This window comes from Phallusia mammillata, chromosome 7 (genome assembly GCF_965637545.1).
Source record: "Phallusia mammillata chromosome 7, kaPhaMamm4.hap1.1, whole genome shotgun sequence".
NCBI classification, from domain to species: domain Eukaryota; kingdom Metazoa; phylum Chordata; class Ascidiacea; order Phlebobranchia; family Ascidiidae; genus Phallusia; species Phallusia mammillata.
Window position 1 is genome coordinate 12,408,067 of NC_137258.1, and position 26,243 is coordinate 12,434,309.

General features: G+C 36.0%; 4 protein-coding genes across 5 annotated transcripts; 2 read left to right on the forward strand and 2 right to left on the reverse strand.

The window, feature by feature from the left end:
• Positions 1 to 167: 167 nt before the first annotated feature.
• Positions 168 to 7,325, forward strand: LOC145237456 (7-dehydrocholesterol reductase-like). Its single transcript, XM_080100319.1, has 9 exons — positions 168 to 810; positions 866 to 1,088; positions 1,199 to 1,321; positions 1,452 to 1,599; positions 1,748 to 1,879; positions 4,741 to 4,973; positions 5,113 to 5,263; positions 6,115 to 6,242; positions 6,991 to 7,325. The coding sequence occupies exons 1-9, from the start codon at positions 674 to 676 to the stop codon at positions 7,174 to 7,176; spliced, it is 1,461 nt and encodes a 486-aa protein (XP_079956445.1). The 5' UTR covers positions 168 to 673; the 3' UTR covers positions 7,177 to 7,325.
• Positions 7,326 to 7,913: 588 nt separating this feature from the next.
• LOC145237455 (protein phosphatase 1D-like) lies at positions 7,914 to 11,813 on the reverse strand. 2 transcript variants are annotated; one of them, XM_080100318.1, is made up of 8 exons: positions 11,437 to 11,813; positions 10,864 to 11,107; positions 10,631 to 10,796; positions 10,306 to 10,455; positions 10,016 to 10,185; positions 9,658 to 9,722; positions 9,372 to 9,437; positions 7,914 to 9,174 (listed from the first exon to the last, which is right to left on the reverse strand). In XM_080100318.1, the coding sequence occupies exons 1-8, from the start codon at positions 11,741 to 11,743 to the stop codon at positions 8,822 to 8,824; spliced, it is 1,521 nt and encodes a 506-aa protein (XP_079956444.1). In that variant the 5' UTR covers positions 11,744 to 11,813; the 3' UTR covers positions 7,914 to 8,821. The 2 variants fall into 2 exon arrangements, with proteins under 2 accessions (XP_079956444.1, XP_079956443.1); XM_080100317.1 differs by having other exon boundaries at positions 9,372 to 9,440.
• An 810-nt stretch (positions 11,814 to 12,623) lies between these two features.
• On the forward strand, positions 12,624 to 16,573 carry LOC145237796 (large ribosomal subunit protein uL30-like). Its single transcript, XM_080100785.1, has 6 exons — positions 12,624 to 12,707; positions 12,841 to 12,940; positions 13,207 to 13,373; positions 14,356 to 14,493; positions 14,994 to 15,103; positions 16,348 to 16,573. The coding sequence occupies exons 1-6, from the start codon at positions 12,697 to 12,699 to the stop codon at positions 16,554 to 16,556; spliced, it is 735 nt and encodes a 244-aa protein (XP_079956911.1). The 5' UTR covers positions 12,624 to 12,696; the 3' UTR covers positions 16,557 to 16,573.
• Positions 16,574 to 17,403: 830 nt separating this feature from the next.
• On the reverse strand, positions 17,404 to 25,956 carry LOC145237795 (band 4.1-like protein 4). The gene is made up of 18 exons (XM_080100784.1): positions 25,695 to 25,956; positions 25,520 to 25,624; positions 25,299 to 25,350; positions 24,874 to 25,056; positions 24,679 to 24,799; positions 24,432 to 24,608; positions 24,255 to 24,318; positions 24,053 to 24,189; positions 23,870 to 23,985; positions 22,566 to 22,668; positions 22,299 to 22,430; positions 22,005 to 22,130; positions 20,653 to 20,781; positions 20,138 to 20,188; positions 19,530 to 19,601; positions 19,385 to 19,465; positions 18,897 to 19,060; positions 17,404 to 18,381 (listed from the first exon to the last, which is right to left on the reverse strand). Exons 1-18 carry the CDS (start codon positions 25,788 to 25,790, stop codon positions 18,245 to 18,247), a joined length of 2,046 nt encoding a protein of 681 aa, XP_079956910.1. The 5' UTR covers positions 25,791 to 25,956; the 3' UTR covers positions 17,404 to 18,244.
• Between the last annotated feature and the right edge of the window lie 287 nt (positions 25,957 to 26,243).

Here is a 26,243-nt window from a genome sequence, read left to right on the forward strand (position 1 = left end):
GTATTTATACCGCTTAAAATGTGTCATTCATGACCCGGAACGTCACTGCACTCAATCGAGTTAAAACAAATTCAAACTATTCAAGCAACATTTTGCTTGACTTGTATCGATGTAAGTTTACATACATCGATCTGGCGAGTTAAACCGTCTGTAAAATTCTAAGTATATCTTTAAGACCGTCCGTCCGTCTGCGGTAGCATGGCAAGTTCGTGCGGTGTTGACGGTCGATTACTTAAATAAGGTCCGGTTGATGACGGACTTTAGTTGCCGTTTGTGTGCACGCAAGTAGGAAGTAGGAAGTGGGTTGGGTTGCCTTTGATGTTGTGATTAGTTAAGTTAATAAATCTGTTTCGTTGAGCAAATTAAATCATGGCACCAGGAAATTTGATGTAAATATAGATACAGCATGAAACGACAACAGCAAGTGCGTCAAATGTGTTCAGTGTAAGTTGATTTTAAATTGGCAACATTTCACCCGAGGAAACTGAACAGTATAGTCACTTTCATACGTGGACATATAACAAGCATAACTACATCTGAAATGCAATGTGCGTAAACATAACGTGCTCGATGCAAGTGTGGATGTGGATCATAACGTTGTATCTTTTTGTTTAATCAGGTTTCTGTTTCGGGTTAGGTTTAAGTTTCACTTTTGGACCTAGCTGTTTCCAGTATGCAAATCCGTGATCGAGTTATTAGTGGAGGCCAGTCAACATCCAACGGACACTCCAATGGGATCAGCAACGGCGTAGCTAATGGTACAACTCATTCCAAAACTATGAAACCTGTGGCCTCTTGGGGAAGGGCATGGTGGGTTAAAAACGATAACTACAAACAAATAATTAATAAACAGTGTTGTGTTTAGGAGTGTGGATACGAAGACTGTCTTAGGCTGTCTTTTTCTTCTTACTTTATGTCCCTTGATGCCGATTTTTTTCAACGATGCTTGCACCAACCACGAGTGCAGCTTGAAAAAAACCCTGTTGAATTGGACTTTTAAAGGGCCACCTTTTGCACATTTTGCCAACCGCGTGTGGAGCTCCTTGTATCCTACAATGTTGCTATATTTAACATGGATTACTGGCCAGGTACGCAAACGACCAACTTTCGATATATTGTTAAATGATTAGATTTCTCAAAAATGCTTTACCAGTAAATCTGTTAAAATGTATGTTTTGACAAAGTTTTATTTCATCAGGTTGTTCTTGCTTTGCTGCCAGATATTGTTCATCACATATTTCCATCGTATGTCGGAGGTATTCGTATGGGTGCCGTTACCCCAGCTGGCCACAGTATTAAGTATAGAATCAACGGTTTGCAGGTACATGCTGTGTCTAGTTTAAATGTAAAGCTTCTGCTTAAACTAGAAAGTGTCATGTCCAGTAACCCTTCATCATGCGTCACATTATTAATTCGCGTGTCAAAAATGAATTCTACTTCCTTGACTTTAGGCGTGGCTCATCACACATTTTGCGTGGTTCCTCAACGCATTCTATCTTCATTGGTTCTCACCAGCGATGTTGTTTCGTCTCTGGGGTCCACTGCTTGTCGTTGTTAACATTCTTGCATACTCCTTGTCTTTTTTCGTGTATATAAAAGGTAGCCAACATGGATTTAAGCCTAAAATTAAGTAAATGTAGAAACAATCTTGTGGACCCAAAGTAATTTTCGGTAACAACCTCAAAAATTGTGGTATTTTTTGAACATACGAGATGTGAACATAAACACAAATTCATTTTTGTGCAAGGTATTTTCTTTCCCAATCATCCTGATGACTGCAAGCAAAGTGGCAGCGCCATCTATGACTTTGTTATGGGCATCGAGTTCAATCCCCGTGTTGGTTTGTTCGACTTCAAACTTTTCTTCAACGGAAGACCAGGTCTGATGATATTTGCCAAATAAAATTGGTTTTTGCCTCATAAATTCCAATAAGTGTGATACTGCATTATGAATTGTACAGTTATGTAACTTTTTGGGGGCATGGAACTGAATCCACAACATGACGTCAAAAAACGTTGTGGCGCAGCATTTATGTTTAAAGCAGTTTATGCCATTCAGTGCTTTGCCCCCTTTTCTCTGTTTTATATTCATAGTCTCTTTATATCCATGTTTTATACCATATTATATTTCCCATGAATTTCCTATAGTAATTATGGGTCCCCTTCCCTGAAGGGGACACATATTGTTTTTGTTTACATTTTTTTTCTTTTTTTTCCCGTCTTACGCGGATTTGTTCCCACGTTTTGGTCAAGAAAGAATGGTTCTTTTTCAAATTTACACACATTATAGATATTGGTCTAAAGATGGCCCATGTGAATTTTGACCCCGTTTGATCCCTCGGTTCACTCACAGCCCCCCAAAACGTGAAATTTTTAAAACGGCTATACTTGCTTAAGCAGATGATTCTGGAGTTTCATACTTTTTTGATTGGTACATTGCAGCGTATTTTAAAGTATTTTGTAACTTGAAGTTGTATATATCCATTTTCACCCCTTTACCCCCAAATATTTGTTTGTTTGTTCACATGTTAATGAGGTCAGAAATACAAGACTTAACCTGCTGAAATTTTAAACAGCTGTGGATAGGGTGCTCCTTGTTGGCTGTTAAAAATTTCGGTGCAATCGGCTCAATAATTACTCTTACAGCCCCAAATATGTTTTTACATGCTGTCTTTTGTCAAATTTGTGCTCGCTCAGTGCACAGCTGACGCAATGGGAGTGATTGACGATAGTGGCGCATGGAAAAAAATGCCTCTGCTTCACGCATGAACGCAGTCGTCACTTGACCATTTTCTCACTGGTTGGAATTAAGATGTTACGATGTTAGTTATATTGCGCTGTAAACGTTAATGTAGGTCAACTTATTCGTGTTTCAAAACGCAGAGCGAAAACGTTGCACCTGTGTAACGTGACTTCTCAAACTGAAAGCGTTAATAAAAATGTTTCATAACAGGTTTTTAACATAAAAAGCCCAGCTAAGCAATCGTATTGTTGGTATATAGAAACTTAACGGCGCCAGGGAAGCTATGTGCAGATTAAAAATCATAATTCAACAAACAAAGGGCTATTAAGGAAAAAAAATGTTGAAACTTTGTTAAAAGTTTAAATAGTTGGACTCATCCATTTTCCACCTCGTGAAAACAACGCGCAACTCCATGTCGAAGAAATCCCAATTGGGCGCGAAAAGCGCAAACCTGCCCACTGAAAAGCGAATATCTCGGCCTCGCGCATAACTGGACGTGCTATCAGGCAGTCTTTTTGCACTGTGCAATTAAGATATGTTTGTAGATCTTTTAAAAACGTTAGTTATGCAATTGTTGTATCACGCAGTTTTGCGTCTTATGGCGGTTAACGACAGGCCCCTCCTGCCGCGATCGGTGCCCATTGGTTTTTGCTTGCAAAAACAATTATGTTATAACAGGCCACAAAAATATTGGTACCATACTGAATGTATCCATCACATATACATCCCTTACAATTATAATGAATGGTGCGTAAATATGGCACAGTTTCTGTAAAGTGGAATATATAGGAAAACCACTATTCCAGTTTAACATTGATTGTGCCCTATTTTACTTTTACCAAATCGCAGATGCACATGTGTGGGGACCCATTAGATTATGCTTGCAGAAACAATTATGTTATAAAGTGCCAGGAAAAAGATAGGGACCCAATGAAATGTATTAGGTGCCAAATATATATCCATTATAAATATAGTAAATGGTATATGTGATACATCGTTAAATATGATGTTGTATATATAAACTGGCAAAATATATGAAAACCACTATTCTAGTTGTGTTTTGTTCGTCAGTGGGCGTATCCTGTAGTGTATAGTACAACCGCGTAATGCCAATGTTTTAGCGGTATTTGCGGTTAAGGTCAACGCCCTCGACGTCGTATTTTTATCTTTATTTGCCACATATTTTCCATTTATAAACACTTTAGGCGAAACTAGCAGGTCGTTTATTACCGCAAATAGATTTTAGTTTAGTCATCGATCTGTTGGGAAACTATTTTACCTTTTTTACTTGAGTTAATACTGTTAACCACAGCTACTGCCGATTGTTAAATTGTCTTTACCAGGCCTTTTTACATTTCTGGATTTTTCAGTTAAACAAATATATTTGTGCACATTGTCAATATAATGTTTATTGTGTTGCACAAAATATATGTCACTAGTTACGTAATGGTTACCACATTAAAAAAAACATGCGTCGATAACAGAAAGCTGGCTTGCGAATGATTAGGTAATATTTTGCCATTTTGAGTTCAAATCATATTCCTTTCATTTGTTAAGACACGAACGCGGTTAAGTTTCCGCGTAAGCATTCCTTCAGCTTGTTGAACTACATTCCTTGTGGGTCAGTGTTGTTTAGCAACACGTAGTGCGGTTCCCACAATGCTGAACCAGCATTTTCAAATTAACATTTATCGAATGTGTGTCTTTTAAGATTTTCATGGTTTTCGTCTGGATCGTTTTGTTCTTTAATCTGTATTATCCAGTTTTGATGTCCAAAACATTATTACACTAACGTATTGCGTAAAAGCTTTTAGATGGTCGACTGGGTTCAAATTTGATCGATTTGCAACACTTAAATAAAGTTCCAATTACAATATCGACGATATTGAAAAAACACAATTTAGATTTTCAAGACCATGTCAAAAAACACTGTCCAAATTTCGCAATAATACTGTGAGGCAATGCATCGGCCTCAAAATTTCACAAATATTTTTGAAGGAATTGTCGGGTGGACAATCATCAACTTATCTTACGCCTGGTACCAATTGGAAACCTATGGTTTTGTGAGTGACTCAATGATTTTGCTCAACATTTTGCAAGCAATATACGTCCTTGACTTCTTCTGGAATGAGGCTTGGTACCTAAAGACAATTGATATTTGTCACGATCACTTTGGTTGGATGCTGGCTTGGGGTGATTTGGTGTGGCTTCCATACATGTACACACTTCAGGTGGGTTTACTGCAGAACGAACAGTTGTGTGTCGTTCTCTTGGAGCAGCCTTTCAGAACGTATTGGTCAAAATTGACTTATTTTTTTAATTGACTTATGATATTTTTTAACTACTTTCCTTTTGTATTTCAATTTACAGGGATTTTATTTGGCCCACAATCCCGTCATTTTGGGTCCTGAAAAATCAATTTCCATTCTTGTTCTTGGGTTGTTGGGTTACGTCATCTTTCGTACCTGCAACGCTCAAAAGGACCGGTTCCGGGCAAAGAAAGACAATTGCCTTATATGGGGTGCGTATGTGCGTACTATGATGAAAATGTTAACTAGTTTGCAAGTTTTTTTGAAGACTCAAAATTTCCAAATGCATAACAATATGTCAACTACACCTCAGTATAACCAACTGCTTGTATCGAAATATGCTCACATAGGTCATTTCTTTTGTTGGGATCGGTGGCAAAGGCGTTTTCTGTAAGGTTTATTTGACACTCCTTTATTACTAACCGTTAAATACCGTGTAATCGGTTCCCGAGCGCTCAAAAGTCACAGGCATTTGTTGTACTTTTATCGTGTGTATAGAGGATTACAAGAATGACTTTTTACAAATCTGGCTCAAAGTATTATTCGCTACTAAGTATTGTCTTAACTTTGTATTGCTGCACGTTCATGCGCGGTACTGGTTATTTGTCAACATAGAGATACCACCTAGGGCTGTTATCAAACAAATAATTATTTGATTATTTGAAATTTTTAATTGTTTGAAAATTTATCAAATAATTTTTTACACTATTTCAAATAATCAAATAATATTTTCCTATGCAGTAAACCTCGATATATGTGCAAAATCAATTTACTTGAACACATTGGTGACAGAGTAACTGAAGCATGTCTCTTTCTGTACTAATTTATTATTTTAAACAGAAAAAAGATGTAGCCTGGATTTAATGACTAAGAGCTTACAAAAATCGTTTAGTAGCCTAATTTTAACTGGGATTTTTAATCCTTATTTATTAATAACTCCGGGCCTTATGTATCAGGAGTTCTAAATTATTTGAATTATTTAATTATTTGATTTGAAAGGAAAAATATAGAAAAAAAAATATTATTTGAAAAATTAAAAACCTTTAGGTAAATGTCGTTTCAGGTAAAAGACCAAATTACATCAAGTGCGTCTTCACATCATCGGATGGAAAACAGCACGACAGCACCCTCTTGTATTCAGGATGTTGGGGAATTGCACGACACCTTAACTATACAGGAGACCTGATGGGGGTAAATGTTTGTTCTCTTGCACAATACAAAAATGACAGGTCATAAACTACTTGCCGTTTCTATCGAAGTCAAGTTTAACAAGCTTGTTAAAGAAATATAGTCACCCCGGTTGCATAACTAACATGTTTATCTAGACTAGGGGTGTCAAAAGTGCGGCCCACGGGCCAAATGCGGCCCGCGGCGGCATTTCAAGTGGCCCGCAGCTGTTTTTTTAAAATTGTGTTGCGTATGGCCCGCCATCGTCCGGATTAGGTTTTTAGGATTTGGCGACTTGCGACTTCACGCAATTAAAGCCTTCCATGGAACTTTATTTCCCGGCAAAAGTGTACATCGTGCTGACGCAACAAAATTCCACAATTTCTTAAATTCCGTATACTTGTTCTAATTTGAAAAAATCGTCGGCCTGCGGGCGTCATCACTTGGTAAAAATTGGCCCCCATTAAAAAAAAGTTTGGACACCCCTGATCTAGACGTAAAAGGCTACGCTGCGTCAGAACACTATACTAAGCTGTTGCCAAACGACGATTGTTTAAACTGCAAAACAAAACACATTGTTCGAGCAGAATCGTAGTGGGATGTGTAATCTCCTTTTGTGCACCAGGGTAACAATGGTCACTTAACAATTACAAGTTAACATATATCAGCTAAGAAACACTGTAAATTCGGCGTCAATGCTACACAATGCAATTAAACTTTGATATGCGACGACAGCAACAGCAGCATTTCTACAAGGTTTTCTATTTTTTAGTCGTTGGCGTATTGTCTGTGCTGCGGAACCGATCACCTTTTGCCGTATTTCTACTTTGTCTTCATACTGATGCTGCTTGTGCACCGAGTCTACAGGGACGAACACCGATGTTCAGCAAAATACGGAACATACTGGGATGAATATACCCGCCGTGTTCCTTATCGTCTCATACCTTTCATTTACTAGTTTCGTTTAGTTCAACTTTACTGAAATTAAACCTGTTTAAAGTGTTTGTGATTGAATTTGAAAATAATTAAATGTTTGTTGAACCAGTTCAATTAGAAAATACAACCTACCGTGCTTTAATAAATTGTGTCATAACGTCTGATGCTAAACGATTTTTTCATGCCTAAAATTATCTTTTTACAAGCCCTATCCTGACATACCGCATAAAATGTTTAAAAGAAAGGGAAGTGCGAGAAAAGATAAATCAAAGGTGAACACAGCTTATCTGAAAGAAAGAATTTTTTTTTCGTACAACGCCGACATGTTGGACGCCCACGTGCTTGTGGATAAATGTATTTTCACAAGTAAGTTTTAACTGGATAGCTTTGGTCTTGTTTCTTGCGAAGTTACAAAAACATATTTTAAAACGTTTCTTCCAAAACCGAATGTTTGGCTTAAAGGATAATTTGGGTCAGATCTGATCGAACCCATAGACCCGATCTAACAGATGTTTTGTAAACAATTGTTCGTTGTTATCACAAGGCAATACATATGAAACGCTCCCTAATACCTTTACAAACATATGAAAAACTGAACTGAAATATTGCCAAAATGGCCTGCTTTGTTTCCGGCAAACATATTTAAAACTTTTCTAAAGAATTGTGAGCGGTTTATGGCACTAATAATTTGCATTTTTGGGTCGGAGGGGGCTCTTGCCCTCCCTAGCCAAACCATTGGCATTAAAATTGTTTTGCATGTTTTATACATCTTTGACCGGGTAGGCCTTTTATTTCACTTCCGCCAACACACTTAAAATCGCATATCAAACAAACATACATACACAGCCACTAACGCAAAATACACGTACAGGAAAAACGTAAAACAAAATAGTCAAAGGGAAAGTGCAATTTCACGTTTCGTAAAACCACAAATTTTTGCGAATTTTTATCTTCTGAAAAAATTGATGACACGTAACATGAAGAACAGGCATTACTTCTATGATTGAAAGCTTAAGCAACGACTTCTACAGAAAACCACACAAATGGTTAATAAAACATCGATTTGTCAAACGCGATAATTACAAGAAATATTTCCAAAAACTTGAAATAAATATTTAATAATACATCCATAAACTTTAGGTCAAATATATTCCATCCTAGTTTAAGGGAATTATATTGAACTGAACGTAACAGAAAGTTTTTTGCACACAGTCAATCCATTTCATTTCGTTTTCATTTTAAGTTTTTTTTTTTCTTTTTGAAAACACGTATTCGCAAATATTTCGATAAAAATGTTAAAAACAAATTATGAGATCGCCAGCAAAACAGTAGCGGCGGAAAACACACAACGGGGGGTTATTTACTTAAACGTGTAAAATGAATCGCACATTTAGGAAACTGCTTGAGTAGAAATGTAGGGTTACCAAAGTGGGTATGAGGTCAGTGTTGTAAAGAATACATTGTTCTATACAATGTTAAATAATAAAGGATATAAACTATGCTCTCATCCCCCTTCCCCCAAAAAACAGTAATCCCCTATTTATATTTTGTACAAACAAAAAAGGCTGTGTTTGAATGTATGAAGGCAGTCGATTAAAGCTAGGCGAACAGTGATGCTATGTACATGATCACAGTATAAAAGGCCATCTTAAAACGACTTGGAAAATTTACAAACTCCGCTTTGCTGCGCGCAATCGTCGTATCCTAGGTTCAGGTGATTTGACCAGGGCGGCACCTCCTTCAGAACGCGGTCGTTTTTTAATCTTGCAACGCAACGACACCCGCCTCGTTTTATTGTCCCTTGTTGGAGTTCTGGTTGACGACTTTCGTTTTCCCCAAGAGTTTGTGTTTTCAAGAGTCTGTGATCTTGTGACGCGGCTTTCTGTAATTCCACTGCTGCTCGGCTCCTCCACTTTTTCGCCACTTTTATCTTCTCCCGCCTTAACTATGACCTCATCGCTAACGTCACCATTTGATGACGAAATACTGGCGTCCTGAAGGGGCTCAATTGGTGGAAGTACTAAATGGAAGTGAGACAATTTGTGAAAAGCAATTTCTTTATGAAACCCACAATTATGTTTGGGGTGAAATTTGATGCTTTAAAATTTTTCAGGAGGTGACAATCACAAGAAACTTGTTCCACATAAACTTCTTCATACAGGTAGTTTGGGGTGAAGAATTTGCCTAAATTTAATTCAAAACAGTTGAAAGGTTTACCTGGCTTTTCAACCTCTTCCTCCTTGGGCTTGCCTTCTGTTGGCAGTGATACTTTCATAGGTTTGTCTGCTAAAACAAAAAAATAATGTAAAAACCTAAAAACTTTTGATGGTAATTTGCTCAAGAAAACACTGACATAGTAAGATCCATAAATATCACAAAAACAATTTTGGGGGGTTTAATTTTTTAATATCTCGTTGTAAACCAAGGTATCAATCATTGCCAGACACAGGCTGAAAACCTGGCTTGTTTTAGTGCAAATGGTGAATCAAAAATCAATACATACCTGTTTCTTTTTCTCCAGTAGCTATGGACCCAAATTCTTCAACATCTGACCCAGTCATTTCACTTCTGATTTAAAAAAGGCAAATTTAAACATAAACGCAAAGAGAGAATGATTTACATGATAGGGTTATGCAGATAATACTGTATCAGCACTGATACCCGATGCTATGTGTGGTATTAGTAGTTCATCTTTTAGTGATCTGGCTATAACATGCACGATGTTGTTACTTCTACCAAAATATTTTGCAAAAGTCTGGCACAACAACCTTTTTATACAACATCCACCTATGCTCTTTTCCAAATCAGCAAAATTTAATAGATTTAAAGTTTTCATTTAAGGAGAACGATTTGCTGCTTACTTGGCACTTGTCCAACTTTCAACATATGTGCCTTTTCCTTTGCTTGGTTCAATTTTGCGTCTTTCAATTATAACCACAATGACACTTGTGTTATCAGCTCTCATCATTCGCATTGCCCATCTGTCTAGTGCCAGTTGAACTAGTTTGTGGGCTGGACTTGATATGCTACCCTGCAAAAGTAATCATTAACAGATTACAAATACCAGTAATACATGAAACAGTTATAAAATTGGCTTTGATTACAAACTGCAAGTAAAATAAATTTTCAAAAGTTGTAAAAGATTAATTACTGTGTTCTTTCTTTTGTCTTCAATGTCAGCAACAACAGATACACACTCCTGCGGTCGAACCATATTCCACAAACCATCACTAGCAAGTACAACAAACTGCTCTTTACCGGGATGTAGGTTGTATGCATAGACATCAGGAACAGGTGATACCTAAGAAACACATATGTTATAAATATAGACTGTGAAATAAATGACAACAACTCTAGATCACACTGGTTGTCACGATAATGAGTACATGTCCACAAACACAATATTTTGTAATCCTACAACACAATTTGTTTTAGGCATTTTTAAATGTCTTATTTAACAACAAACTAATACTCACCACAAATTCATTTAACTCTGAGTTAAAACTCCACAGATCCCCTAGTGATCTTGCCACGGCTAGAAATGGAATTTTGTCCAGTTTTGTGCTCCTTCGAATAGGTCCATTATGGGTTAACTTTGGTCTTGCCCACACCACTCGATTCACTCCAGACTTATTCATTACACTGATAAAAAACATTATTACCACTCTTCCATATCAAAAATATACAGCAACTAGAGTTTTACACTCACCAACCACCGCATTTTTCAATTCGTTTTCTTTCTTTGAGAAGTTCTGGCTTATGATCAATGGTAAGACCAGAAGCAACATAGGACTTGGGTTGTTGATTGGGTTTTTCACATATATCACGACTCCCCATTACAACCATTGAATCACCAACATTTGCAACATACATCCGATTGCCTCGAATAATCACCAAACTTGCTGTGGTTCCTGCTGTACTTGGATGGCCTAAAGGAGTCTTTGGCCACTCAGCTAAAAAGATATTGACATTTATGTGTACAATAGTTGTTGTTTTGTAAATAATTTATTTTTTGAAACAAACACTGTAATTGATTTACCGAATGATCTTGATTAGGTTCGGACTGAAACCATAAAATAGTATAGACAATATTTTTGATGTTCCACAACAGTTCTTTTAGTGAGCATAATAGATCGGTTAGGCCAATTTGTAACAAATTATTTGGCAAATCAAAGCTTCGGTGCATTGTACTTAATATATCGAATCAATTTCTGTTAGTTTAACATGGCCACACACACACGGAGAGACTAATATGTTACAACACTACACCATGGAAACTTACGTAATTTGTTCCACATGGCATGGTGGGTTATTACAAATGCCTCAGAAATAGATTTTTTTACAGTGCTTTCATTATTGGAAAAGAATCCTTTCTGAAGTTTGATAGTTTCGAGAAGGTTATCCCTCGCAAAATGGGCAGCATCTTTTCCTCCATGGCCGTCAAATATAGCGAAGGCAGCATATTCAACAACAATTTTACCAGATTTGACTCTTTCAAACTGTACAGAAGTTACATCTTCCATATATTTGCGACCACCTTGATTAACTTCAGCAGTGACCCGAAGATTCCAACAATTCGTCGGGGCCATTTTATGTATTTTTTTACTAATTGAAACAGTCCTAAGTTGGCATGCTTAAAAATACATACACTTGATGAACATGCACTGAACTGGTTAAACCGATAATCAAAGTCATAGTCAACCTATTGACTATAGTTTCACATGTAATAAAATTGGGCATATTTCTGCCGATCTGCCACTAGCCCACTATGCACATAAAATTGTTTTTTACAAAGTATACCGTGTGACACTGTAAGATTGACTTACAGTTTTTTTCTCCTGTCAATACATTATGACAAGTTACAACTTCAAACTCTGAACTGACATAAACAAACACTATATTTTCCGTTTTATTGCATAATATGTATATCTGTATATTCACTGTCCGTTAACTGGAGGTCTCCTGTCACAAAGTACAAACTTTCCTAGCGTTCTGTATTAATTAAAGTATCTTCCGTTCAAATGAAAAAGTTACTTTTGGAAGATAGCCAAAATTATTCCACTGCTGTAGTCCTTCACAAACAAAAAAAATTAAATTTACTGCTTTGGCGTTGCTGATTGGTTGAATTAGTTGTTTAATTCTTACGTCATAAATACTCGAAATCATACATTTTGATGAGTCACCAAACGTTTCTGCATTATAACTAATTCTTGTTTTGGCCAAACACTTTTTTTAAAAAATTGTTAAATTGATTTTGGTAGCTTTCAGACACCAAATTAATTTTATTAGCAGAAGCAAGCTGATTTTGTGTTTAAAATTGTTTGTATTTTTTTTGCACTGGTCAAACAAATGTATTGCAAAAAAATAAAAAAACGGATGAATTAATGATCAGTAATTTACAAAACTACCAAAAATTTAAAACTATTTTTGACTTGTTTTAGAGTCGGAAAAAGTTTGGTTTGATGTCGACCTCTAGTGGCCGCAGTGTTTGCGTGAGCAGTAATCCAATGCTTTTCGGCCTTTTTGGCCTGATATAAGCAGAATGGTGGAGAGGTATGTAATCTGCCAACATCTCCGCATAAAGTCTCGGTAGAGTCAAACTGTAAAAAGAAATCTGGTGTATTGTGATAGTTGCACAACTAGGCAACTTGTTGTTTACGCACTGACCTTTTATTTATGTTTTTAGCAAGAAACTTCCCCGGGTTCCGGAGTCTCTCCTGAAGAGGCGTAAAGAATACCAAGCTTTGAAAGCCAAGCAGGCCCAGGCTGCCATTCTTAACAAGAAGGTATGTGCTTAAACTTTTACTTTCTATCATCTAAATAAGCTAAAATGTTCAAAAACACAACACATTTTTGATTTATTGCCCGGCAATTTTTTAAATTAAGTTAATTTATGCATCTACTATTTATTTCTTTAAATGACTTTGAAACATGTCATTGGTTGCATTATAATTTTCTTTCATGAATTGATTAAACAAGAAACTACATTTGTATATCTTATTTATATTGTAAAAAATGTTTGTGTTCTGCTTTATTTTTATTTTTTGTAAAGCGGCAACAAGAGAAGAGGAAGTTGTACTTCAAAAGGGCAGAGCAATACATTAAGGAGTACAGACTGAAGGAGCGTGATGGGATCAGACTCGCAAGACAAGCAAGAAAGCACAAGAACTACTATGTTCCAGATCAACCAACACTTGCCTTTGTAATTCGAATCAGAGGGTAAGTGTTTTGTTTTGAGAATATTTACTTGACCCTCATTGTTTTACGTGTTTTAAGATATGGTTTCTTGGCAACATTAAAAATTAGAAAGAACTGATTTATATTGATATTTAACATGATTTTGTTATGTTTTTTAAAAGCTGTACATATATTTTGTCTTGGTGGCAAATGTACTAAACACGTACTAATACTGACCATCACAAACAAAGTATTTTAAAAGTCTATTGTAGTTGATTTTTGATGACACATTCTTAAGGCAAGTTTGTTAGAAGCAATTCTTAACATTGAGGAGAAAGATATATATTTGTAAGCTACCTAGAAAAGTTTCATACTCCAACTGAAACAAATAATGGGCTGTGGTTGGGGTTTCATAATCCTTACGAAATCGAAAAAAATCTGGATTGAATCAAGTTATGAGCCAGTCTGAGTGTGGCAGCTGCATGCGCGATTTTTTATTTGTAAAAAAATTTTTGCATGCCAAGTTTTGGTTTTCACGCAGAAATTTTGCACCAAAGGCATTTAATTGGGCTGTCTTGACATCTTTTACCTGCTTTGCACTTGCTGAAATTGGTCTTGCACGCAAACTTACGGGTTGTTCACGCACACATGCAGGACATGTAGGTTCTGCATGCACGAGATCTCGTCGGGAACTGCCATGTTCTGCAGACTGTGTTATGAGTTTGTGCTTGTGTTTGTTGCTTATCTCATTTTTACATGTTTGATAGTTATAAATTTAAGTCTTTGATTTTTTACGAAATCTTTGTAAACATGTTTTGTAAGAGCATTTCTGTTTGTTTTGTATTACTTGGATACCATCAGACTCAGACATATGACATCTTGCGTATATAATGCTTATAATGATTGTTTTTTATAAGCAGTATGTCTTGCATATTTTGTGTACTAGTTAATCTGTAATTAGACAACATGGAATTTTAGTTTGTACCTAAAGAGTTAAAGGATATTACTTTTATTTGCAATGCAGTATTAACCAAGTCAGCCCAAAAGTGAAGAAGATTTTACAGCTTCTGCGACTTCGACAAATTCACAATGGGGTATTTGTGAAGCTGACCAAAGCAACCTTGCAGATGCTTAGAATTGCTGAGCCATACATTGCTTGGGGGTAAACTATTATTTTAAAAAATTTTTTATACATCCTCCGAAATCTGTACTAAATAAGTAGTTAATTTTTTGGTGATTATTGATTTTTAAAGAGTAATAGGCAAAAAACCTGTAAATACTATTGCATACAAGAGCTGTTTGTTTGTTAATTTTTATGTAATATGAATGTGCTTGTACATTTTTGACATTCTAGACTTTGTACAGCTGTTTCATTGCATTAAGCAAACAGGACTTGGTAAAATATGGCGGTTTATGGGGTTAACTGCAACCAGGGAGAGAAAATCCATTTTGTTAGTGTTGAGATCTTATTGAAAAGAATATCTGTGTTTACAATGAAAACATGCATATATATATATATATATATACATACATATGGAAATGTTTTATTACTTGCAGGAAAGTGCTGTGTTTTTCGCCTTGTGATTGGTTAAACATCCTTTATTTAAATCAATGTTAAACTACTTTTTTCAAACCCATTCAAAGTGTTAAATTTTTTGGTAGTTACCCGAACTTGAAGACCGTTCGTGAGCTTGTTTACAAACGTGGTCATGGAAAGATCAACAAGAACCGAATTCCTATCACTGACAATAGCAGTATTGAAGATAACTTGGGTAAGTAGTGAAGATATGTGTACTGAATAAATGTTTGTTTTAGACTCTTTAAAATGCTACTTAGTTACAGATCCCCTTTCCTGAAGTGGGCATTTTGATTTCACTTTGATTTTTTTCTTTGGTTGGGTTTGCCCTTTTGTCATGAAACCTTTAATGGATTTTGATAAAACTTTCACAACTGATAGATATAGCAATGTAGATGTGTCAGTTGCTTCTTTGACTACATAGCCTCAGCAGTTACCCCATTAAACCACAAAGTTAAAAAAAATCATATCATAACATTGCTGGTCACTACAACCGAAAAGTTTCTATAGTGTAATAGTCTGATAAAGGGTGGTGGCTATTTTTGTAGATGACGGTTAGGGACATATTAACAGCCTTATGTCGCCATAGTTGCTGCTTAAAACACTTTTAACAAATCAGGACAAAACTTACAGTAGTTTGGGTCATTGTAGTTTTAGTATTTTATTAGTTACTCCACTAGTCCCCTTAAATAAAGGAATGTTTTTGAACAATGTTGAAATCAGATAAAATTTTGACAGTTTATTTAATGGTCAATTGTTGTGTTTCACCCTGTAGCCCTAATATTAACCCCACGAGCCTGCTAAAATGGGTACATTTTTCAAAAAATATTCGAATCACATGATATTTGGACAATTCATATATTAAATGCTGTTTTAAGTTGTTGGTCATGGTGTTTCACCCCTTTTACTTTTAAACAATGTCCAAATTGGATGAAATTTGCGCAGTATGTAGAATATGCGATTTTTAGGGGTTGATTGTTGTGTTTGCCCAGACGTAGCCCTATAATTTCACCCCATCTGACCTGAATAGAGTTAGATAGTTTGTACTTCACATAGTACGATAATTTATGCAGAATACTGATCACTGTAAGATTTTATGTACATTTTTAGCTATCTCGTGTATTATATAAAATGTATTATATACAACATTGCATGAGTAGGAAACCCTGAGTTTCTGCTCACAGAAAGAACTAAGCTTGTAAAAATGTTAAATGATAGGGAATATGCATTTTAAAATATGTTATGTGCATAGTATATGTGTTAAGCCACCCTTCTAGTTTCACCAATCTGTTGGTAGATTAATAGCTTGTTTAAATGTTTTTGTTTGGAACTAAACTAGTTTGCCCAAGGTCACTTAGTGTGGTGTAGCAGGTATATAGCCCTTAAAAAACTAAAACCATCACTAAAATTTTGAAAGTTTTCAAATTCTATTTTTTACAGGCAAAAGCGGAATAATCTGTGTAGAGGATCTTATTCATGAGATTTTCACTGTTGGTCCCAACTTCAAGGAAGCTTCCAACTTCTTGTGGCCATTTAAACTGTCATCGCCCCGTGGTGGTTTCCAAAAGGTTACCAACCATTTTGTTGAAGGTGGAGATTATGGCAATCGTGAAGACAAAATCAACAACTTGGTTCGCAAAATGAATTAAAATGTTGAGTCCGGGTACTTGTTGTGGTTTCTTGAAAGTTCAGTAACAGATGTTCTGTCAAAACCAATGTCAACAAGATGTATTTACAAAATGGTTTTTGTTATTGTTGTGAATTTATTTCTTTGAGGGTGAAAGTGCTGAACCTGCTATGATGGTATAACAGGAATGATTTTGTTTGAAAGCCCTTATCTTCAGCAAAAGAATTGAAATCGTAATACAGTCAAGGGAATTACCCTTATGTGTTAAGGAAACCTGAAAGGCATAACTGGGATGTGTTCAATCGAACAATCTGACCTCCCAAAATAGGGGGGTTCGAATCCCACTGCAGACTAGAATTTTTTACAATAATGTATGCCTTGTGCTAAACTGAAAATGATGCTGCAAAAAGAAATATTCATGGGTGGTTTGAAACCAGTACATCACTCCTATTAGACCTCTCTATGATTGAACACATATTTGGGACTGGGCCAATCCGACGAAAATTTTAAACACATATGGTTGCTTTTTTATCTTTAGGGCTTGTATAACGTTTGATCCAACTAAAAATTACAAATACTGTTTTGGGGTGATGCAAACACGTGGAAACCCGCATTAGACAAAAATTACAAATAAACAGTATGCGAACAGATAAGGGACCACTCATTTCAGCGATCCCCCAACGGAATTTGGTACTTGGGCTGTTTTAGCCTAAAGTTAAACAAAAACTCTCCACTAATATTGCAAAATGAACCTGTCGGCAGTTCAAATAAATCCGGTGCAAACCCAAGATTAAAATGGATATATGCACATAACTTCTTGTAAAATTATTTTAAATACACTGCATTTTTAGAAAATAAAGATCACAACATACAAGTCAATAGAGTTTCTTTTAGGGTTTGGAAGTTACAAAAGTGCAACCATGCTCATTCGGAATCGTACAAAGGCAATATAAAAGTAAATGTATGTGGAAGGATGCACAACTTTACAACACTAACACTTGACTCAAACTAGTACGTCAATGCCACAGTTTGTGGAACATAAAATAAGCTGCACAACTGGTGGACGTAAAAGCACCATTAGCAATACATAACAGCGCAACGTTGATCCTGACAATTAAGTGTAATCGTATAGCACTGATAAAAAATACAGACACAATGTGTTTTAGGTTGAAAGCGTTTTCCATACTAAGAAAGGGGGAAAATAGTAGGGCAAATATCTGGTTGCACGGTTCTGTTGTAAAGGATACCACGCCAATTTGGTCTGAACTTGGCTAATTGTCACACAAACAATAGAATCTCAAATGTAACAACTTTGCCCTGGGGTACAATGTTGTCTAACGCACTTGGCCGGACGCTCGGAAACGTTAACGAGCTGTACAAGCAAGTTGATGCAACAAGGCACATGCTTGTTTCTGATCGAAGAGATTAAATCTACTTACAGCGGTGAGCCTACAATTACATGAGGATTAAAACTAAGGTCGAAAGCACTAAAAACAGGCTGCTATGACGTAAATTAACACAGCGGATTGGCACAAACGGGAGTTCAACAAAATACTGTTCGACTGCACATAGCCAAAGCAGCAGCACAATACATGAGCATATAAATGTCACGGTTTAAATCACGACGTACGTTGTGTACTGTTGGAATGATTTTTACATGTAAAGGGTATCGGATTGCAAAAATAAACAAACACAGCGTCGATAACGGTTTCAAATTTCACTGTACACAGGTTTAAAGTCAATATTTCTTTTTTGTGCGCTTTCGGGTGTTGCAGGCGTCCTTGTTTTATGATGACGGGATCGATGATGTTTTCCACCCACGGACGAAACAGAACGAAAGTCTTCCACTTTTAACATAAACACCGTGTTCAGTTTTGCAAAATAGCAATGTATGCTAACTGCAGGCACGTTCGGTACTTTGCCATGTGAATGTTACTAGTTTTTGTGCAAATTCTTTTCGCCTAACCCTTTAGAGCAGTGGTTCCCAATCGGAAGGAATTTGAAAACTTTAGGAGAGGAATCTACTTTTTTATGTCTGGTTTGTAAATGGACACTTAAGCTCTGAGAACAAAACCTGTGAAATTGATGACAGACCCAATTTTTAAAGATCTTTTTATGGTCAACTTTTAATGTAGTCTATTAGGAAGGAATGAAAATATTATGAACGGACAAGAGAGGAATTCGTCAAAAAGGTTGGGAACCACTGATTTGAGTTAATGTCAACCCTTGCCAATCTCTAACTCTACCAGCAAAACCGCTTATTGCCAGTTTAACGTTTTTTTTTGTTTCGGTAATTCAATCTACTGTAACGCATTATGATGTAATTTCGGTAGATGCATAAAAATGCGAAATTCAATTTTACCTGATAACGAGGTTTTCGTATCCCAGTCTTTGCCAGGTTTCTGTGGAGATTTGTATTTATGGTGGTGGTTGTGTCCATTGCTCTGCATGGAGCGTTGTTTTTCTTGTTGAACTGTGGTGGTAATTTGGAGGGGTGACACCATGCCATCATCCAAGGTCAAGGCACTGAAATAAATTTGCACATAGTTCTGTTTAATTCAAAAAGTCTTTATGTTCAGATATAGCAAAAATCCAGAGTGATGTGAAGTATTACAAATGTTCCGTTATTCGGGTTGGTACATTTTTAAAGTTGACATTTGTTTTCATTCAATCCAGCTACCTCTATAACTAATAAATCCAAAAACACTCAAAGTGAGAAAAGGCGAATTTTCGCCAAAGTGTTTGGGATGCGAAATAGTTTTTCCATAACTTGAGCATCCGTAACCAACAAAAAATGCCCAAGTCCAAAAAGCAAACAAGCCTCTCGGCAAGGTATTAACAAACACACACCTAAATCCGGACACCGTACTCGATCTTTTATTTGTTGATCTGTGTCTGTGACGTCGGCTCGGATTCGGGTTGCCCTCAGTTCTTCAAAGAAACAAATACAAATATTGACTCGTGCAGCAGTGGGCAAAGAATTTAATTCACTTACTTCACTTCGGTGTAGGAAATATCATTCATAATTATTGCATCTGTCGGCTCTGTGGGTTCAACAACATCACGCCTGAAAGAAAGTTTATGTAACTTTATTTAAAATATCCACAGTTTAAACAACCCATACACTCATTAAAATTTGAGCTTTGATGAGAGATTTAGGTTTTGTGCATAAAGTTTTGTTTATTTGTGAGGGCTAATAGTTTTCGTTCTTGCTCTGTGCGCTTTATTCCAAATAATTACATTTAAAAATTGACTTGAAGTTTACTGCATATCTTTTCCTAAAATGTCACGTGAGTTTCTAAAACCGTACCCATCTGGCCATGTTACCGCACTAAACTCGCAGGAAATAAAATTAAAATGTGACAAAGGCTAGCACTAGCAGACAAGGGGGATTAAAAAAACCTTACACTTTTCTCCCAAAATTATGCTAACGCACATCACACATTCCGCAAGAATCATGACATTTGATCTACAACATAATTTCACGTAGTCAACTACCGGTGCGTGTTTAAGGGAGCTTGGTGGAGTGACTCGCCGGTAAGTTGCCTTCAAACATCCACTGATAAAATTCCTGCGCTTAACAGACGGTGCTTTGATAATTACCTGAAATGTTGCCACAACTGTTGCCTTGCCGCTTCGTCTTCCCGAGATAATCTGACCAAAAAGTGAAACATTGCATTAAAATTTTGCCTAAAGCAATTCATAATTGTTGTCACCTCGACTTTTAGTCAAAACAAATGAAATGGCAAAAATATATATAAAAGAGTATTGCTCTTCCAGCATTTTTTATGATAAATATTCGACATTTCGACGTGCTAAATGAGATGCTTTCAACATGACATACCTTGAATGACAAATTTCTTACGAAGTGACCAAAGCATCAAAACACAGACATGATAAGGATATATTAGGTCTGAAATGTGTCTTGAAACCGGTTTATTATACATACATACAGAACAATGGAGTAGTATGAAGTTATCAACACGTAAATTTTCACAACCTGAAAGCGAGCTAACTAAAATGCCTCGTGACCAAAACACATCACCGGACGACGAAATAAAAAGACCGAGACCACTTGCTAAGTTTCTTCCCTAAAGTTTGTTATCAAGGTAACATACCTTTTCTGTCTCCGTTGCGAGCGACTTTCAGATTGCGGAGATGAGATGGAATTTTGCCGGCGCTTAGATTTCTCGATATCCAATCTCACTCTGTTGCCCATTTCCGTGTCTGTGTGGTAATTGCGGCGCCTGTTGAGGATCAAGAGTGGAATGTGATGACGTACGAACACTTTGCCGGTTTTGCGCAGTAATTAGGGAAGATTATCGGTATGACGTCAAAAAACTTGCCGCGCCAATCTCAGGTAATTACTTTTGTTTGTATTTTACGTTCAAACACAAGATCATATTTGGGCGTAAACACATTGTGCATATAGTTCTAATAATTAAATTGGATGGTATTGTAAGAATACACACTGCGGAGTAAATACAGAGTATCAAAAAAATGGTACTAGAACAAATAAATCATTAAAACGTATCAAAACAAATACCGGGCAGAATACAACCATTATATTTGTGTACCAGACGTGGAAGACACGTGCGACTGAATTTAAAAATTGTTGACGCACATTGAATTTCACACTATTGGGTGACAACTTGACAACAAAAGCCCGATACTTTTTTTATAAAACAATGTTTATCGTTAGGAACGACAAAACAACGTTTAAGACGGTGCATTTTAAACCGTGTATTTGAGAATTACTAGCAACAACAGTTAAGGAAAGCCATATTTATTGCAAAAAACGATGACATGATTTTTTCACAGAAGTATACATTGAGCAAAATATTAGTACAATGGTGCGTAAGGTTGTAAATTCCTACTAACCCACAACGAGCAGGCATCTTCGTAATGACGTCACTGCGATTGTTCGACGAGGTTTTATGACGCATACGTAATGGCGACAAGGTAGTGATAAAACACTAAGTCCGACGAGGCCCGACTTTGTGGAAGCAGGTAATTACGACTTACACACATAATTTTTGCACTGTTTCCACTTCACACATTTGCAGCCAACAACAACTTTGCTGTCTTATTTTGAGTTGTTGCAGTTTTATGGAAAAACACAATACATGATATGTTTTTGTGTTCTTTGTGCACCATTGCCTTGTTTTTCACGACATCTCACATTATGTTTGTTGTTTACTAGGAAGTCATAAACCTAATTTTGAGACTTATACAACCCCCACAATGTTTATGACATGATAATTTTTCTGGATTTATTGACTAAGAGCAGTGATGCACAATGATTGACCTACATTACGAACATAAATCCCTACCAAATTAAATGTTCAAATAGGAGTTTTCAAACTAAAAAAATCTAAAGATTACATTTGTCTAATAAAACCAAATTTTCTTAGAATAGGTTGAATATGAAGTATGTTGGGTGGGACAAATCAAATAACAATAAACTTACTTTCTTCTGTGAGACACATCACTGGCATCACTTTGGTAGTTGGAATGTTTCTGTCTTGCCCTAGATCGAATTCGTCGCTTACTTGGACTGTCAGATTCTTCCCCACTTGATCGACCTCTGCCTGATCTAAAAAAACAGTGACAGTAAGTTTTCGCGATTTAAAGTGCACCAATTAAACACATACAGTTGTAATCACCCAAAGTTAAATACCTTTAACTGGTATATACACATGCAAAATTTAATGAATAAATTTCAAAATACATAATTTTTATAAAAATAAATTGGAAAGTGTACCTATGTTTGCGATTCCTGTTTTCAGTGTCGCTTAGTGACTGTAATTGTCTGTTTCTTTCCCTCCTTTCACTTTTCGGTGTCATGTACTTAACGGCCATGTTTTGCTCAACATCCGACACGCTGAACATGCCTCTGTGTATATTTGATTAAACATGAAACTTTCGCGATGGCTTGTATAACACCAAACACCAAACTTTATGGACTGTAAGTTTGTTTGTAACATAACTACTTTTAGTTGCAATTGACAGATTAAGAAAAAACTATTACTTTTTTTCCATGACTTGATTCCATTGTGTATTTTGTCTGTCATCATTTTGTGTAGTTGTCATGTTTTTGTTGTTGTTTTCAATATTTTCCTTAGCTACCACCTCTGTTGGTAGAAAATAACAAGTCAAAACACAAAAAACATTCCATTGTTTAGTGTGAGCAATGCACATTTAAATGACTCATCTTTAACTAAATGGGACAAAAATGGCATTTTCACAAAAAAAAAACATTACAAACAGAAAGCATAAGGTGTGCCTATTAGCTGTTAAAGTTTGGTTCAAATCATTACCCTAAACTGCATTGACAATTGTAACAACAAACCAAGTTTTGCATGAAGTTTAAACCTATATAGCAGGGGTGGCCAGACCTGCTTCATGCTCTTGCCGTATATCACAAAACTTAGTTTAAAGAGCCGCAGCACAAAAAATCAAAAACGAATTTATTCACTCACAATGACATGTACGCTATCAAATAATTATTATTGTTGTGTGGTGATACTGTGAGTATCCGCCTGGGTTGCAAGGTGTTGATATGATGGGAAAGTTATTGTGTTTAGCTTCGTAATGACGTTTCAAGTTGCTAGTTTTGTAATGATTGAGCGAAGCTTGACAGATAAGACACACAGGTTTAAACTTTGCAATTATTGCTAGCATAAGTAATGTCAGCCTTGACTTACAGCTTAAATCTGACAATATATTTGACTGCAATGCACAAGCTAGCACGCTTCTGTACAATAATGTTCTTGTCATTTTTCAGAATGTATATTGGTTATTATGAAGAGCCAGTATATTGTTAATACGTAATATAATGCATTGTTTTGTCATCTGGTCAGACAACTGCAATGCATGTGCAACATTAAAGAGCCGCAATCAAAGGCTCAAAGAGCCGCAGATTGCCCCCCCCCCCCTGCTATATAGTTTTGAGCCTAAATACAAAATCTTGTTATCTTCATCATTTTTTAATTGGTTTTGATGCCTCGGCTTGAAATATTTCAAATTACTGATGTATTTCCATAAATGGTCAGACATACCAACTCAATGGTATAATAAACAATCGTTTGTTGATAATTAATTAGGAAACTGAAAGTGGCTCAACTATTCTGATTAATTATCATTAAGCCGAAAAATCTTTGAAGACATACCTTAGTGTACAAATTTCATTAGTGCAGCACTACATTTTGTTTCTTATTGCAACAAAACCATATAAGTTTAATGCACTTGATAGATCCTACAAACTGCTCCAATATATATACATGCAAAAACTATAAGCAACTTTTTGGCAGCAAATGAAACAAAATTTGTGACCTTCACCATCCTTGGCAGATCGTGGGGGATACCGCTTACTGCTTCCTCTGTGAACTTCTGGCTCCTCACGCTCAACCTCTGACTGCAAAATTTCTGCCTCAGTTCGCCCGCTATACCTGGTTTAAATTCAGTGTCATGGGCATGATACATAACAGAAGTGCACAATATGCAATTAGCAAATACCTGAATTTGTTGTTCCATGTGGTGTTGACAACATTTTGAGGTAGTCTGTAAAATACATGATGTTCCACAACACTTTTCCATATCAGCTGACATTCCTCACTTGATCTTAGCTCAAAATTGTGTATGCTTTCATTTCCCTACAATTTTGAAAATAACCCCTTAAACACATGTACATGATGTTTTTGTAATTGCACTCAATTACCTGCTTAGTTTTAACAGTAATCTTCATGCGTCTATCTTTGTAATCCACTAGTGTAATTCTTGGCCTGTGAAACAAAAAACATCACATTGTCACACATTTAAGCACACAAGTTGCTTGTAACCAAAATAGTGTTCAATAAATTTGCTCTTTCGCAATACAAGAGTGGATTACACTTACCAGTAGTAAACAGCTATCCTGTATTTGTTTTTAAATGTTTCAATGCCCCTTGGAGATATGCCAAGCATAAATTGCATTCCAGCATCACCTTTAACAGGATTCATTTCTACTCCATACATGTCAAGCTGTCGACATTTACGCAAGTATTGCATTTCAGCACTGGCAGGCACCAAGCCTCTACATAAAAAATGCAATGTCACAAATTTCCAACAGAACATGACAATTTTGAACGCTTGTTAATACATACTTAAACATGGCATGCAATCTTCCAACTTCATATTCAAACTGTTCATCCTGGTTTTGAACAAAGCGAAATTCAGAAACATATCCTGATTTGTGTTCCGATGGGTGAAAGTCTCCAATTTCAGCTAAAAATCCAGAGTGGAGGGTTTAATTTGATACATCGCATAATTAAAGTATTTTTAAAAATGTTTTGATTTACATTGCAATGCCAAAGCAGATAATTCAGCAGCCTTTTTCCAAGAGCAAGGAAGTCTTGAGGTAAGAATATCTTGTTTCAATTGAAGAAAAAATTGGTAGCGGGTGACCTCTTCTTTGCATGAACATGGGTCAGCGGGATAGAACTTCACAGCAAATTTCAAACTGCATTGACCAGCTGATATAACTACAGATAAAATATTTGATTATAGTATTGGCTGTTATAAAAATTTCATATTTAGGATTAAAAAAAAAGTAATATAACACTGAAAGCAGTAGTCATGATGTAGGTGTTTTTATTTTCATAGTTCTTTCACACCAAACCTATCAATTTCAAATGCAAGAAATGGTTAAAATTACATTGAACTAAACTGAACAAAAATAAATCTGCCAACATTATTGATGTGTGCAGACAAATCGGCACACTACCTTTCATAAGCTGTTCATCATTGCACAGTGCTTTAGCTGGATCCAACCATCTCTGTTAATAAAATAATAGTTTGTTGTTTATTCAATCCACAATGGAGAAATACTGTTACCACAGAAATGGTTTAAATTCTATATTTAAAAAAATGCCAATAAAAGCCTATGAAATATGTGAAATTACACATGCTACATTTAAAAATAAAATTTGCCGAAATAATACATACATTGTTGTAACTTAGATCAACAAATTTGATTCCAAAATAATCTTTTTCAACGAGATTGAGGTGATGGCAAACAACTTCCAGTAAGACATGTCCCTTGCTAGTCACCTATGCACAAATAGTAACAGATAAAATATTTGTAAATAAAAACAAGCTAACCAGTCAAAAGAAATCAAACCTTAATATTTTGATTTTTAGAAAATGTGACATGGCTTCCATCCAGCAATGAAACTTCACAAGAAAAAGGTTCTTTTTGTTTAACACAACAAAGCATTGAGAAAATTAGTGTCTGCTTACATCAATATAATCATTTTACCTTAAAAAAATCTGACATAAAATGGTATCTGTCTGACTGTGAAAGAGTGAGTCAGTGTCAGTGAGTTAATTTACATCTCATAAAATCGTTCAACATGAGATCCAAAATGAAAATTCTTTGAAGATGTTGAACCTTTCATATCGTAAATATATGACTAAGGTTCAGGACAACAACTCATTTTCCTAACAACACGAAAGTTTATCTACTTCAACCTGGGCACAACTGCAACAAACGAATAACAACCGAATAGCATTTGGAAAAAAAGATTGAATGTACATATGGATGGTTTAATTTTCACGGTTCATTGGACATCAGTTTCACGGTCAATAATAATGAGGGTAAGCACTTAATGTAAAGCGGCAGGTCCTGAGTTACCGTTGTCAAGAAGAAATTAGCGAATTTGGCGCGAAA

Excerpts from the sequence above, each read along its gene's own strand:
- LOC145237796 (XM_080100785.1), top strand. Across the intron at positions 13,374-14,355 it reads TTTGTAATTCGAATCAGAGG|TATTAACCAAGTCAGCCCAA; the intron begins GTAAGTGTTTTG and ends TTTGCAATGCAG. Across the intron at positions 15,104-16,347 it reads CAGTATTGAAGATAACTTGG|GCAAAAGCGGAATAATCTGT; the intron begins GTAAGTAGTGAA and ends TATTTTTTACAG.
- LOC145237456 (XM_080100319.1), top strand. The coding sequence starts at position 674 with ATGCAAATCCGTGATCGAGTTATTAGTGGAGGCCAGTCAACATCCAAC. Across the intron at positions 1,089-1,198 it reads TAACATGGATTACTGGCCAG|GTTGTTCTTGCTTTGCTGCC; the intron begins GTACGCAAACGA and ends TTATTTCATCAG. Across the intron at positions 6,243-6,990 it reads ATACAGGAGACCTGATGGGG|TCGTTGGCGTATTGTCTGTG; the intron begins GTAAATGTTTGT and ends TCTATTTTTTAG.
- LOC145237795 (XM_080100784.1), bottom strand. The coding sequence starts at position 25,790 with ATGCTTTGTTGTGTTAAACAAAAAGAACCTTTTTCTTGTGAAGTTTCA. Across the intron at positions 24,609-24,678 it reads AGATTGCATGCCATGTTTAA|AGGCTTGGTGCCTGCCAGTG; the intron begins GTATGTATTAAC and ends TTTTTTATGTAG. Across the intron at positions 19,061-19,384 it reads AGTACGGTGTCCGGATTTAG|TGCCTTGACCTTGGATGATG; the intron begins GTGTGTGTTTGT and ends AATTTATTTCAG.
- LOC145237455 (XM_080100317.1), bottom strand. The coding sequence starts at position 11,743 with ATGGCCCCGACGAATTGTTGGAATCTTCGGGTCACTGCTGAAGTTAAT. Across the intron at positions 11,108-11,436 it reads TGCCATGTGGAACAAATTAC|CTGAGTGGCCAAAGACTCCT; the intron begins GTAAGTTTCCAT and ends ATATCTTTTTAG. Across the intron at positions 9,723-10,015 it reads GAAAGTTGGACAAGTGCCAA|AAGTGAAATGACTGGGTCAG; the intron begins GTAAGCAGCAAA and ends TTTTTAAATCAG.